The sequence below is a fragment of the Bos taurus genome, chromosome 12, assembly GCF_002263795.3.
Source record: "Bos taurus isolate L1 Dominette 01449 registration number 42190680 breed Hereford chromosome 12, ARS-UCD2.0, whole genome shotgun sequence".
NCBI classification, from domain to species: domain Eukaryota; kingdom Metazoa; phylum Chordata; class Mammalia; order Artiodactyla; family Bovidae; genus Bos; species Bos taurus.
The window spans coordinates 71,201,429-71,216,527 of record NC_037339.1 but is presented as its reverse complement, the minus strand read 5'-3'; the positions used below and the strand labels follow the sequence as shown (position 1 = coordinate 71,216,527).

At 42.5% G+C, this 15,099-nt stretch overlaps 2 protein-coding genes and 1 pseudogene across 2 annotated transcripts in view; 1 reads left to right on the top strand and 2 right to left on the bottom strand.

The window, feature by feature from the left end:
* The window catches only part of LOC100337053 (ATP-binding cassette sub-family C member 4), a 1,051,816-nt gene that overhangs the window by 627,171 nt on the left and 409,546 nt on the right, over positions 1-15,099 (bottom strand). The window lies entirely within an intron of this gene.
* LOC522174 (ATP-binding cassette sub-family C member 4) overlaps positions 1-15,099 on the top strand; it is a 100,297-nt gene that overhangs the window by 25,657 nt on the left and 59,541 nt on the right. Inside the window, 6 exon segments of the mRNA XM_059892295.1 lie at positions 514-603; positions 1,883-2,046; positions 3,184-3,309; positions 4,219-4,468; positions 6,728-6,829; positions 14,425-14,514. Coding sequence (XP_059748278.1) covers positions 514-603; positions 1,883-2,046; positions 3,184-3,309; positions 4,219-4,468; positions 6,728-6,829; positions 14,425-14,514 — 822 coding nt within the window.
* Positions 10,537-13,434, bottom strand: LOC112449023 (sialomucin core protein 24-like; annotated as a pseudogene).

The following is a 15,099-nucleotide window of genomic DNA, read 5'->3' as shown; positions in this document are numbered from 1 at the left end:
GATATCCAAGGGACTCTCAAGAGTCTTCTCCAACACCACATTTCAAAAGCATTAATTCTTCGGTGCTCAGCCTTCTTTATGGTCCAACTGTCACATCTGTACAGGCCACTGAAAAGACCATAGCTTTGACTATATGGACCATTGTTGGCATAGTGATGTCTCCGCTTTTTAATATGCTGTCTAGTTTTTGGCTCAAAATTGCTTTGGTTGACCCCTAAGTCTATATCTATATTTCTTTATCCTTCAGGCAGGTCCAGGTTCACTGAGAAACAGGGTGGAGGGTTTTGCTTCTATCCCCTGCTCCTCCCTTTGCTGTCCTTGTGGGCAGGGCTGGCGCCACATTGAATCATCAAAGGATGAACAAGGGTCCCTAGAGCCCTGCTTTCAGGCATCATACTGCTCATCCTGACACCACACAAGACCCCATGAAAATACAGTCCATTTTGCTATGTTCTCAGACTGACTTGGTATCACTGCAGAAATCCGATTCTCTATATCTTTCTCTCATTTCAGTCACTTCGTCTGAGTAGCTCAGCCATGGGGAAGACCACCACAGGCCAAATAGTCAACCTGCTGTCCAACGATGTGAACAGGTTTGATCAGGTAAGCTGCCTGAGGGATCCTCTTCCATTCCCTATCGTTCTCACTGGATTTAGCTTATTGGGATGCCAGGTGCCAGGGTTTGGTGTCAGCCAGGGTTCGGTTGAGGACATAAGACAAGGGTTCTCTTTATCCAATGCTCATTTTCTGTGTGCAGCTTAGATGTGATAATATGTGTTGTCCTGTAGATGAGGGTTTTATTTTTCTGACATTGTCTGTAACATACCTTAGTAATAGACAGGCAACAGTGTTCTTGCCCAGCTTGGTTAGTGTTCCTAGGGGTCCTCCTGGAGTGGTCCTTCTTGGTACGTGGTGTTGGTGTTGTGGGATTGTCTTCCTCCTCCTCTGGATGATGTAGGCCTGGTGGGAAGGGATTGTTCTTTCTGTGTGCCCTGTACAGTGCCTGCTGCATAGGGAGCCTTTGAGGAATATGCCAAGTGTGTGGTCCCCAGTCAGACACAGCCTCCTCTCTGCTGTCCCATCGTACCCATTTCACACTTACTTTATGAATAAATCATGTTACCCAGAGTGTTGTAGCTGTTGGTCAGATCTGTATAGACCACTTCTCTTTCCTGGATGATCCTGACCTTTAAGTTTGGGGGCTTCCCTTGTGGCTCAGGTGGTAAAGAGTCTGCCTGCAATGCAGGAGGCCTGGCCAGGAGATTCCCTGGTGAAGGAAATGGCAATCCACTCTAGCATTCTTGCCTGGGAAAATCCCATGGACAGAGAAGCTTGGTGGGCTACAATCCATGGAGTTGCAAATTGGGCATGACTAAGAGACTAACACTTTCACTTCTCCTTCAATTATTTATTCATTAAGCATGATATAAGGCCTCTACTTAATTTGAAGGTGAATAAGCCTTAATTTCTGCACTGGAAAGGCCACAGCCTGTCTGGAAGGTAAATGCACAAGTAGATATCGGAGAGTGTGGTAGGTACCATAATATAGGCTCTTCTATGGAGATGGGGGCTGAATTTTGGGACAGAGAGAGTTTGGGGAAGCCCTGAGCTCATCTGTGTTGTGGACAAAATCAACATCTTCCTTCAGTGCTACTGGTCGGGTTCTCCCTGGCACGTCCCTGAGGCTGGCCCTGTGCTGCCCCAGAACAGCATCATCTGGGGTGGACACTTGGATTTCTGCTTCATCATGAAGTATAAAACTCACTGATATCATTTCTGTTTAGATTCCTGCCTGTTTCTTTAGAACAGATTGTTCTACACTTTGTCCTTACTGGTTTTGATTTTATACAGTTCTAAGAAGGCTTTGTGTTTCTCTTTTAAGGTTACAATGTTCTTGCACTATCTGTGGGTGGGGCCACTGCAGGCTATCGCAGTGACTGCCCTGCTCTGGATGGAAATAGGAATATCTTGTCTTGCTGGGATGGCGGTTCTCATTATTCTTCTGCTTTTGCAAAGCTGTGTTGGAAATTTGTTCTCGTCACTCAGGTAAGAGAAACACTGGTTTAAAAACTAGGTGATATGTGCTTGGTAACATTCACCATTTGCTCGATACTTCTCTTCAAAAACAAAACCAATGCCTTTTCTAGTCTCTTCTTTATGTGGATTGTAGGGCCTTCAGGCTTCGTCAGTGGAGGCTCCAGCCCTAAGCTGAAGGCTTATCGTGAAGAGGGAAAGGTGACGGCGCTCACTGGCTCCTTCCAGCACCATACCTGTATAAGTGGAGTGTCCTTGAGCAGAAGTTACCTATATTGAAGTTATTTAAGTATTATTAAATAGTAACAATCCTATATGCTCAAGTTTAGCTGCATGTATTTTTGTTATGCAATTTTCAGGTATCTATGTTCAAGTCTTGGTTTTAATTCAGTGTTTCCATTAACTTATATGTGCCTCAAGGACAAGGTCAATCTTAGTTAACTTTGTCTTTATACAGCCACACAGTCCCAGCAGCATATGTGATAGAACAGTGGCTGGCGATGAAGGGCCTAATGGTGATGAGATAGACCTGAAGCAGGTCCCAGAGGGTTGGAGGTGGGTCATTGTCCAGGTTGTCAGGTGATGGGGGTATTGTGCTGTTTGAAGGTTTTTTTTTCTTCTTTTTTTTTTTGGTGACTTTACATGTGATGTTTTTGTCTATTTTAAATTTCCTTTCCTATCTTGCTGTGGAGAGATGTTTCTTACCCTTCGAGGCCCTGTTGCAGTGCTGCCAGGTCTCTGAAGCTCTTGCTCTCCTTCCCCAGTGGAATTAACAGCCCGATCTTTTCTGCTCACCGGCACTTCATTCCTATTTTATCACCACACAGACACTGTCTTCCCCTTAGATTCAGTGTCTTTTTGCTTTCCCTGCCCAACTGCGACCTTAGGTGGAGAGTTCGTACCTGACTTACTTCAGGTCTTCCTCAGCCAGTACTGTGAGTTCTCCAAGTTACTCCTTGAATTGGACTGAATGGTTGACTTCCTAGAAGTCTTTTTCTCCATTTGCACTTTGAGAAGGACCTGCCTGTGATGTCAGCACAGAAGAGCTGTAGGGTATCATGGATCCCTGGTCCCTCCCTGTGCCCCCTGCTGCTGCTGAGGAAAGTTGGGCTGTGGTCACTATGGCTCATCTCACGTCTGTCCCCTCAGGAGTAAGACTGCAGCTCTCACAGACGACAGGATCAGGACCATGACTGAAGTCATAACTGGCATCAGAACAGTAAAAATGAATGCTTGGGAAAAGTCATTTATAGACCTTATTACCAGACTGAGAAGGTAAGTTTTTGTATGTATCACACCATATTTTTTACTTTCCCCCCTGCTTTTACAAACTGAAAGTAAAAGTCTTACCACTTTTCACATGAAGATGAGCTTAAATACTATGAATCCACACCTCACATGTGGCAGGCGGGTTAAGTGAAAGAGGGGAGATGTCATTTTAATCTGCTGTTCCATTTATGATCTTCTTAAAGGCAAAATTATATATGCTTCTGAAGGCAAACAGTCAATAAACACATGAAAAAAATGTTCAACATCACTCTTTATTAGAGAAATGCAAATCAAAACTACAATGAAGTATCACCTCACACTGGTAGGAGTGGCCATCAAGAAAACATCTACAAACAATACCCTTTTGCTCTGTGGTGGGAGTGCAAATTGGCACAGCTATTATGGACAACAGGATGGGGATTCCTTAGAAAACTAGGAATAAGGCTACATATGACCCAGCCACCCCACTACTGGGCATATGCCCTGAAAAAACCAGAATTCAAAAAGACACATGTACCTCAGTGCTCATTGCAGCACTATTTACAATAGCCAGGACATGTGCTTCCAGAGGGGCCATGGTGCCTGCCTCTGTTTGATGTCTTGGTGTCTCACAATTTTGGGGTGTCTTATTCTCTTCCCCCACAAGTTCATGAGCTCCTGGAGGGGATGGACTGTGTCTTTCTGTCATCAGTGGGGAGCCCCACCCAGGACTTGTGGTTATGAATGCTTGTTGAATGAATGTTCAAACCCAGTCTGATTGACCCACAGTGTTTAAAAGGGTGACAGGAAGCCTCTGCTTAGTTGGAAGAGTGAAGCAGTGATGAAGTGTGTGGTCCTGGTGTCGGGACGGAGCCCTCGAGGTGGACTTGGATATCGATGCTTCTTTTAAAACCTATTCCATTCTCTCTTTTCCAGGAAGGAAATTTCCAAGATTCTGAAAAGTTCCTACCTTAGGGGCATGAATTTGGCATCGTTTTTCGCTGTGAGCAAAATCATGATTTTTGTCACCTTCATCACCAATGAGCTCCTTGACAACCTGATCACAGCCAGCCAAGTGTTTGTGGTGGTGATGCTGTTTGAGGCTCTGCGGTTCTCGAGCACCCTCTACTTCCCCATGGCTGTTGAGAAGGTGTCAGAGGCCGTTGTCAGCATCCGAAGAATCAAGGTTTGGGGACAAATAACTTTTTAAAGTTATAGGCAGATTTTACCTAAAATAGCTCCTTTATGTGGTCTCACTGTGTGCCAGTTAGGTGATAGTTAACTCTCCCAGTGCCAAAGCTGGCAGACTTCCCAGAATGTTGTAGGTACTCTCTTTTATTAGGTAGAGTGTGTTACAGATATCCTAAGACTGGTTCTCATGTAGGGCCAGTAGTATATATAGATAGCAGTGGCACAGGGCTCTTGTGTAGTGATGCCTGCAAAGTGACTAAAATGTCTAAAAGCAGGAGAAGCAAGCAGATTGCATCTCCTGTGCTGACTCCGATGACTAGGCAGTGACTGCACAGTCCTGGGGTACAGAGTTCCTCTCTGGGCTGGGAGGGGAGGAACTTGCTGAAAGCTCCATGCTGCTTGGACAGGAAGAGTGGCCTCAGATTCACTTAATTCTCTGTGTTCAAAAATGAGTTCTTTCCTCCACAGATGTTTTGCTTGTTGGTGTCTGAACCTGCCTTTTGTTTCTGCCTTTTCATCCCTGCACCCTTTTAATTACTGCTTAATCCTCTCTCTAACTGCCCTCTGCTTTTCAAATTTGTAATTCCCACCATTATGTGAACTAAGAACTTCTACATGCATGAAATGGATTTAAAAAGGCATAGGAACCAGAGATCAAATTGCTAACATCCACTGGATCATAGGAAAAGCAAGATAATTCCAGAAAAGCATCTACTTCTCCTTCATTGAATACACTAAAGTCTTTGACTGTGTGGATCACAATGAACTGTGGAAAATTCTGAACGAGATGGGAATACCAGACCATCTTACCTGTCTCCTGAGAAAACTGTATTCAGGTCAAGAAACAACAGTTAGAACTGTTGCTGGAACAGGAATGGAACAAAGACTGGTTTCAAATTGGTAAAGGAGTATGTTAAGGCTGTATATTGTCACCTTCTCTCAAGGCTCAGTCAATAAAGAATCTGCCTGCAATGCAGGAAGCCAGGGTTTGATCTCTGTGTTGGGAAGATCCCCTGGAGAAGGGCCTGACAACCCACTCCAGTGTTCTTGCCTGGAGAATTGCCATGGACAGAGGAGCCTGGAGGGCTACAATCCATAGGGTCCCTAAGAGTCGGACACGACCAAAGCAACTAAGCATAGCACAGCACATCAAGACTGTTTATTGTCACCTTGCTTATTTAACTTATATTCAGAGTATATCATGTGAAATGCCAGGCTGGATGACGCTCAAGCTGGAATCAAGATTGCCAGGAGAAATATCAATAACCTCAGATATGCAGATGATACCACTTTAATGGCAGAAAGTGAAGACAACTAAAAACCTTTGATGATTCAGAAAACTAAACTCATGACATCTGGTCCCATCACTTCATTGCAACATATGGGAAAACAACGGAAGCAGTGACAGATTTTATTTCCTTGGGCTCTAAAATCACTGTAGATGGTGACTGCAGCCATGAAATTAAAAGACACTTGCTCCTTGGAAGAAAAGCTGTGACAAACCTAGACAGCATTATTAAAAACCAGAGACATTACTTTGCTGACAGAAGTCCGTATAGTCAAAGCTATAATTTTTTCAATAGTAATGGACAGATGTGAGAGTTGGACCATAAAGAAGACTGAGTGCCAAATAATTGATGCTTTGGAATTGTGGTACTGGAGAAGACTCTTGAGAGTCCCTTGGGCTGCAAAGATTTCAAACCAGTCAACCCTAAAGGAAATCAAATCCCAGGTACTCAGTGGAAGGACTGATGCTGATGCTGAAGCTGAAGCTCCAATACTTGGCCACCTAATGCTTAGAGCCGACTCACTGGAAAAGACCCTGATACTTTTTGAAGATTGAAGGCAGGAGGAGGCAGCAACAGAGGATGAGATGGTTAGATAGCGTCACTGACTCAGTCAGCATGAATTTGAGCAAACTCTTGGAGATAGTAAAGGACAGGGGAGCCTGGCGTGCTGCAGTCCATGGGGCTGCAAAGAGTTAGACACTACTTGATGACTGAACTGCAACAAATGCAGTATATTATATGATTTTATTAATATATACCATGAGGTGTAATAACAGTAAATATTATTCCATATGTTATTTAGTATGTTCTGATGTGAACTAATACTTTAAGTACAGTTGGTAAAACATTATTTAGATTGTACAAAGGTTTTTATTGCAAATCCCAGGAAAGCAGTTGTTTTTATTTGTGCTTTCTTCCACAGTTTAACAATCTGTTTTTTTGTTTGTTTGTTTTGTTTTCTGTAGAATTTTCTATTGCTTGATGAGATACCAGAGCTCCATCCTCAGCAGCCATCGGATGGTGAAAGGATGGTGGACATGCAAGATTTCACTGCTTTTTGGGATGAGGTAACAAGTCCTCCATTCCAGGATTCTGACTTCTAACAGGCAACTGTGACATGGATTTACTGGAGAATTTTTAGATTTTATGTGTGGTGTAAACTGTGACTTGCTCATTTACTGAAAGTATGTTTTAAAAATTCTCAAAATTGGGACTAAAGTTGTATCTAATGGAGATTAAGTATAAAATCAACCTAAGGCCTTTGACTTATTGCTTGCTCTCTATCTCATTTTCAAGAGAGTTTTCAAAGTAGTAGCACCTTTTGAACTTAAAGTACATACATTTGTAATGTTCGCATTTATAGGAATGGACAGAAAATGCTGCAGTGTGGAATGGGTTAATTGCACAACTGGTTGTTTAAGAGGCTTTGGGGAGTTAGTGTACAATTTTGCCTTGATTATCAGACCACATTATTAAACATAGAGTGAAGCTGTGATCTGGATTTTGGCTGAGGTAGGGTGGGGGCTCCCCCATCCTGAGCTTCTGGATGATTCTGTACACTTTGTTGGCAGCCAGGGGCAGGAGGAGACAGCAGGTGGGCATAATGAGCACCAGTGATTCCCAGTTAAAGGATTGCACTTGATGGCAAGTTGACAGAGTTGTTGACAAGATGATGACAAGCTGTTGGTTTCCAACACTTGGTTTATTTGTTAGTTGCAGGCAAAGAGAAAAAACAACCGGGTCTGGTCTCAAGAAGCTGTCAGTATTGCATACCCAGTGCAGCCCCTTTACCAACAGAAATGCTCCCCTCACCCCAGGTTTCATGGTCCTCTGTGCTCACCCTCCTGCATCAGTGTGGATTAGTCAGGAAAACTCAATCCCACAATGGGAGAGGGAGTTCCATGCAGGGAGTTAGTTACGTAGGTGATAAAAGAGGGAGGAAAAATTAGAAAGGGTTAAACAGTGGTGCATGAGACAACCCAGAGATTAGCAATGGCAGGAAGCTGCCCTCACGTCCAGCGCTGGAGGGACTCAGGGAGGTGGCGCCTCCACCACAGGGTCCACCCTCCAGAGCAGAGCCCAGGAGCCGGGCTGTCAGAGTGGGGACCACAGAGCATGGGTCCTAACTGTAGACTCACCCTGTCTTTCATGCCTGTGACTCTGTGGTGCCTCCTGCATTGTGTTCACCTGCTTCTGACTCAGCACCTGCCTTCCCCACCATCAACACAGTGGTTTGTTCCCAGATACATGAAACCACATCCCTGCACCTTCTGTCCATGGAAACTCACACACGGTGCCTGACCTTCCCTGATGGTTTCTCCTACCTTAATATAGTAGATTTATCTCCTGCTTGGTGTTTCTCGGTATAATGCTCTTGAAGCATTTATAGAAAGCACCACTAAAATTCCATTTTAAAGACTACTGTATGTGAATGCTAACACATCCTTTATATGACTCATTAGCAGATTTCTTTTTTTCCCAGTAAACACATAGATTTATTTTATCATTTATTTATTTTTTGTAGATTTATTTTAAATCAGTTTGATATATGATGCAGATTGGTTCTGTAGTTTTTAATGAACTGAAATAAAAGTATCTATATACAACAGTATCTGCCTGTGCAACAGATATCTGTAAGGTAAAATAAAGGATTTTAGTTGTACTACAGTCTATGTGAAAAAATCAGGTGAAAAATCTGAAAAGGTTTCTATATACCTTCTAGAATAAAAAAAAAATCAAATTATTAATAACTCAAGGTACTAAACTGCTAAAGGAAGAGGAGCAAGGCCTTGAGGCTTTTCTTGTACACTCTAATTCCATATTATGGTTTTGTTAGAGCAGCATTCAGAATTACAGTAGAGGCTTCATCAGCTACATTTTCACAGAAATAGCTACAGTGTTAACATTACTATGTGGCAAGGTGTTCCTGTCTACCTAAATGACAATGATGCCATTGCAGCTAATATTTACCACTTTGGGAGAAGGGCAATTCTATGTATTCTCAACTGAATCTTGTATCTTATAGCACTCACTTAAATCTAAAACTCATCGCACTATTGTGAGGTACCTAGCTGCTAAGTTGCTTCAGTCATGTCCGACTCTGTGTGACCCCAGAGACAGCAGCCCACCAGGCTCCCTGTTACTACTGACGGAAACACAAAAATGTAAGCCTGCCTTTCCCCAGAAACCTCTGAAGCCAGAGATTTTAAACAATTAAGGCCCTTGAAAACACTAGGGATATGTACAGATTTGCAACAAAAAGAAACTCTAGCTGTACCAGCAAGTAATGAAGAAATAGTAAATCTTCATTTTATGAACCTTTAATTATCTAAATGTAAGGAAATTTGGCTTAAGAAATGGACAAAAGCAATTTGTCATTTCTTACCATAAAATATTGAAAACCAAGTGCTAAATTCAACCACTATAGATTAAAGAAACTAAAACAAAAAAAGCCTTAGTAATTGGAGCCTTAATGAGCAAAAGCTCATTTTAAAATGGTTTGAGCCCTTGAACTAATCCTGTGTGTCAAAGTCAGGGAAGAGGGATCCCTCTAAACCTGAAAAAACTAGTGCTTTATAAGGAAACTAAAGAAATGAAAGTATGCATGTTATCACATCACAGGAATTGAAACTGGTAAAGGATGGGAGAGAAGAAAGAAAAAGTATGATCTGTTTACCCAGGGCAATCATCATTAAAAATCCACAGTAATCTGACCAACTTAATTTTTTCTGAAATTACACTGCTCACATTTACTGTGTTAAAACTTAAAATGATTGTCTAATTAAACAGTAAATGATTCTAAAACAACTTCTTTCTTGCCTCATAGAAGTTACTTTTCAAGAAAGCTTGGTGGAAATCTTTTTAAGGCACAACAGTGTTAGGATAATTTTTTAAAGTACAGAGGAAAATAAAATTAAATCAACTTTATACTTTTTATTAGCCATAAGAAAACTTTTGGGTGGTTCAATAGATGAAGGCTTTTGACTTTGCATAAAATCGTTTAAGTCACTTGGGTTTTGAATAAAATAGGGATGTTTTCAATTAAATGCTAACACTTAAGTATCTTAAAGCAGGTTTTTTACTGCCCACATCCACAGTTACATCCTCAGACCAACTTTTTCCTTCTTTAATGTGAAATATCGAATCACCAAAATTTTAGGTTAAGTTTACCTTTCAGGCTGTCTTTAAGGCACTGTTTTTTAATTTCTCAAACATATAAGGTGCTTTACAAGTATGAACAATATGCTGCTATACTTTACTATTTTTCTTGTTTCTATGTAGAATAACTGTTATTAAGCACAGAATTTTGCTCTAAGGCTACTAAATTTATAAATCTATTCCACTTTGGAAATGATAGCCAACAATGCACCTGATTGATGCTGCTTCAGCATATTCTTCTGAATTCTGGTCACTAAACTACATCCTGAGTTCACATAAAAATAACGCAGCTTTCAGGCTTTAAAATGACAACATTTAAACTGTCAAGAGAGTCATGAGGTTGTTTGCACAGGACAGTGTTTTCCATCGCTTACAGAGTCACAGCTGACACGTCAAGAAGAGAGAACCAGTACCACAGCAACAGTCATTTAAGGTAAAAGAAGACACAAGGATTCATGAAGAATGTTTTAAATATTCCCTTGAACAAAGTGATTTAACTGATTCTTCTTCAAGGGTGATGCTCATATGGGAACAATTAAGGGTAGTAGAATAACATCTTCCACATGGGACATATTGAAATAAAATATTGTTTCAGTTAGTTACACACCAGTCCTTGTTAATTTAGCAGGTCTGTTTTCACAGTGTAGTAGTTTTGTTTTTTAGATCTGTAGAATTTATAGAGAAAGAAAATGACACCCTGCACACCCAAGATGAAGCCATTTCCTCCAAAGAAACTGGATGTGTCAAAGGCAGACTTTGGCACAGGTTGGGAGGTCAGAGTTACAGTGGCGTTAGTTGTACTTGACGTGGTCGCTGTGGTGGGAGCTGAGGAAGGGAAGGCAGAGTTGTGGTTTTAGAATTGGTTGGCGATGCTTGGCAGTGGGCACAGAACAGAATTCAGCACCTGGCAGTCACTAATGTTGAGTTATCTGAACAGTAGCTTTTACCTTTCATTTTTTCCCAAAGAAGTTAGTATTAGCAACCTTAGCATCAAAACAGGAAACACAGCTGTTGTGGTTTCCCAGATTTCTGGTGCTGAAGAGGTGCCTCTGAGGAGTGGCGGTACTGGGGCTCTCGTGGTGATGCTCAGTAAAGCCGGGCTGTAGTCACGTCAGGGCCAGGGGGGTGCCCTGAGCCGGTCATCACACAGGGTGTGGCCAGGCAGCCTGCAGCCCAGGGCAACGGGTGGGAGAGCCTGGACATCGCGTCCTCCATGCAGAAGTTCAAGTGGACCTGGGGTGCCCAACGCTGTCTGTCCTTCTGTCCCCTGCACCCTCCCCCCACAGTGTGTGCAGGTATCCACTGAATTGCTTTTGTGTCAAACTATGCAGCATTTTAAAATGAACTATCTTGTTCTTTTAAGAGCTTAATAACATGGTCACAGACTTCTGTGTAAATTGCACTGTAGTCCAGAACACCCTGTTCTGTTGCCCTGGCCTTGCCTATGGAAGGACTGTGCCCCTTGCTGGGGTCATTAGTAATTAGGGCTGTCAGGTTAGGTCATGGGTGAGAGAGCCCTCAGAGGGGAAGGGGAAGACATTGGGGTTTTGGAGAGAAGCTGAGTCTGAATGAAGCCCCTGCTGGGCTGGGAGGCAGGAGACAGATGTGAGCTCTGTAACCTGTTCCCCTAGACAGCCAGTTGGGCAGGTGGGGGCAGGTCTCAGGGACCCAGGTCTCATTCATGGAATGATGGAACTTGATCTCAATCTTTATGCTTTAAAATAAATGGTCCCAGGACTTCTCTCGTGGCCCAGTGGTTAAGAATCCACCTTCCAGTGCAGGGGATGTGGGTTCCACCCCCGGTGAAGAACTAAGATCTCACGTGCTATGGAGTAATTAAGCCCACACACTGCCACAAAGACTCAGAGCAGCCAAAATAAGAAAAATGGTCCTGTGGGAGCCTGCGGATCTCATGGGACCGGGATTTCGAATTGCGTCTGCACAGAGTCCAGGTTCAGATGATAATCCTTGAGTCAGTGTCCCCCAACCTGGATAACCAGTGGGGGAGGGTACCCAGCAGCCAACGACTGTTGAGTGCTGCCCCCTTCTGGTCACCGCGGAGCAGTGCCGGATCCTGAAGCCTGAACAGGGAGGGAACCCTGTCTGGCCCTGACAGATGGTTCAATTCAGTTGAGTCGCTCAGTTGTGTCCAGCTCTTTGCGACCCCATGGACTGCAGCACACCAGGCTTCCCTGTCCATCACCAACTTCCAGAGCTTACTCAACCTCATGTCTATCGAGTCAGTGATGCCATCCAACCATCTCATCCTCTGTTATCCCCCTTCTCCTCCCACCTTCAATCTTTCCCAGCATCAGGGTCTTTTCAAATGATTCATTTCTTTGCATCAGGTGGCCAAACTATTGGAGTTTCAGCTTCAGCATCACTCCTTCCAGTGAATATTCAGGGCTGATTTCCTTTAGGATGGACTGGTTGGATCTCCGTGCTGTCCAAGGGACTCTCAAGAGTCTTCTCCAACTCCACAGTTCAAAAGCATCAATTCTTTGGCGCTCAGCTTTCTTTGTAGTCCAACTCTCACATCCATACATGACTCCTGGAAAAATCATAGCTTTGACTAGATGGACCTTTGTTGGTAAAATAATGTCTCTGATTTTTAATATGCTGTGTAGGTTGGTCATAGCTTTTCTTCAAAGGAGCAAGCATCTTTTAATTTCATGGCTGCAGTCACCATCTGCAGTGATTTTGGAGCTCCAAAAATAAAGTCTGTCACTGTTTCCATTGTTTCTCCATCTATTTCCCATGAAGTGATGGGGCCAGATGCCATGATCTTAGTTTTCTGAATGTTGAGTTTTAAGCCAGCTTTTTCCACTCTCCTCTTTCACTTTCATCAAGAGGCCTTTTAATTCCTCTTCACTTTCTGCCATAAGGGTGGTGTCATCTGCATATCTGAGGTTATTGATATTTTTCCCGGCAGTCTTGATTCCAGTTTGTGCTTCATCCAGCCTGGCATTTCGCTTGAAATGACAGACTGATGGGCTGCAATAGGAAGCTGATGTTTGTAGATGGTTCACTATTTTGTAGTCATAACTGAGTGAAAAGTAGTAAAATAGGAATCCCAAGCGTCAGGCAGGAAGAAAGGAGTGGAGAAGCTTAAAAAGCTTAAAAAATATTTCTCCTGTATTAAAATCTAGCTTCTTGTTGATAATTTGTCATTCCCGAAATCCGAAGCTATTTTTTTAGTAATGAAAAATCATTGTCATTATTTTAGTATGTGAATGTTGTATAATCAGTTCAGTTCTTTCCAGAAAATATTTTCAGTTTGAAGATTATCCAGATTTTTAATCCAGACTCTGTGCTTTTAGTCTTTAGGGCATTTTACTTAATCAGGTGTAACCACTATTTTTTTTTCTTGACACAGCAGTTAAAGGCAATTTTATTAACACTTTGAATATGTACACACACACACACACCCTTAAGTCTACCAGGAATACAACCTGTGATTGGCTTGATGAGTACTTTGTTCTTCTCCCTCACATTGGAACGAGTATACCTTCATGTTTTATGTTTTTCTTATAGTACAAGTACTTTATTGCTCCTATTTAGCCAGGACAGGTAATGCATGTAAGACGTAGGAAACTGAGGCTTTATCACTTTATCCCATAATGTCATAATTAATTTCTTTATTCCCCAATTTTTGTTGTTGGTGGTGCTACATTAGAGCTCTCATTAAATGAGAGCTTTGACTGTTACTTATAAGAATTAATTTACCAAGAGAGTGACTTCTTCATATAAAGTGCCCCTTTGCTTGCTGAGCATTACTGAGATTCATTCTATATCTAATGAAAATGGATTGTGGAGATTTCAAATTATTTATTGAAGGGCTAGGCACACCAGGTACTTATGCTGCCACCTTGTGGATTAATGAGATAGACAGTTAAAACCAAGGGTCATGATGAAAACTTGAAAAGGAAGTGAAAGTGTTAGCCTTTCAGTTGTGTCCAACTTTTTGCGACCCCACCGACTATAGCCCGCCAGGCTCCTCTGTCCCTGATATTCTCCAGGCAAGAATACTGGAATAGGTTTCCGTTCTCTTCTCCAGGGGATCTTACTGACCCAGGGATCGAATCCAGATCTCCTACATTGCAGGCAGATTCTTTACAATCTGAGCCACATGATTAAAAACCTCCCACACTGAATATTGTATTAAGTACATTATTTTAATAAACTAGTGTGCATCCTTCAGTTTGCATTTCAGGCAGGTGCTTTGTCATCTCTGCTATTTAAAATCTGTGGGTGTCTAGAGCTGTGTCCGGAAATCTGGTAAAAGAAGGAGCCTTCCTAAAGGCAGCTAAAATTTCTCCAACACCCTAAAGAGATAGGATTGGATGAAAAGGCCTCTTGGGCATAGTATATTGAAACAGGAAGGAGAAAAATGTTGGTTAATGTTAGCATATCAATAACTATTACATTATTTTCTCTGTTTTCTAAAGTAAGGTATGTGTTACTTTATTGAAATGGGTACATTTTTATAAACTTTAATTTGCAGGAATCAGAAACCCCAACTCTACGAGGCCTTTCCTTTACTGTCAGACCCGGTGAACTGTTAGCTGTGGTTGGACCCGTGGGAGCAGGAAAGGTAAGTTGTGATGCCCTTGATGCAACACCACAGCCCCTGTTAAATTCTCAAGAGTGGAACCTGGAGCTGAGTGTGACACAGTTTGAATTGGCTGTATCTAGAATGGTGTTTCTCTAGGTGTGTTCCATGCAATATTAGTTTTGTGAGAAGGTTTCATGGCCACATAAACCTGGATAAATGCACACTGTATTTTCCTTATTGGTGCTTCATGTTGCACAGTTGGGAACTGGTGTCAGGAATTTGGACGTCTCAGTGAAGGAGATTATTTATGTGACAGCTGTTCAGGTTGGATAGAGACAATGGGGGCTTCTTTTTGTCACGGTGACCTCTCCAGGAATTCTGGAGGTGGTAAAAGCTCTTCTGGGAAGCTCTGAGCATTTCCTCATGTGACTTGACTTGGTCCCATCAGTGCACATGTAGTGAAGGTGCAGCCACTTGCTGGAGATAAAGGTACAGACTTGAGCAAGATCCCAACTCTGCCTTTCAGAGGCAACCAAGTTCCAGGGCAAGACAGATACACAGGCAGGTTATTTCAGCCCAGTGTGGTGAGTACTCTGATGGTGTGGACACGGATATGTCATTTCT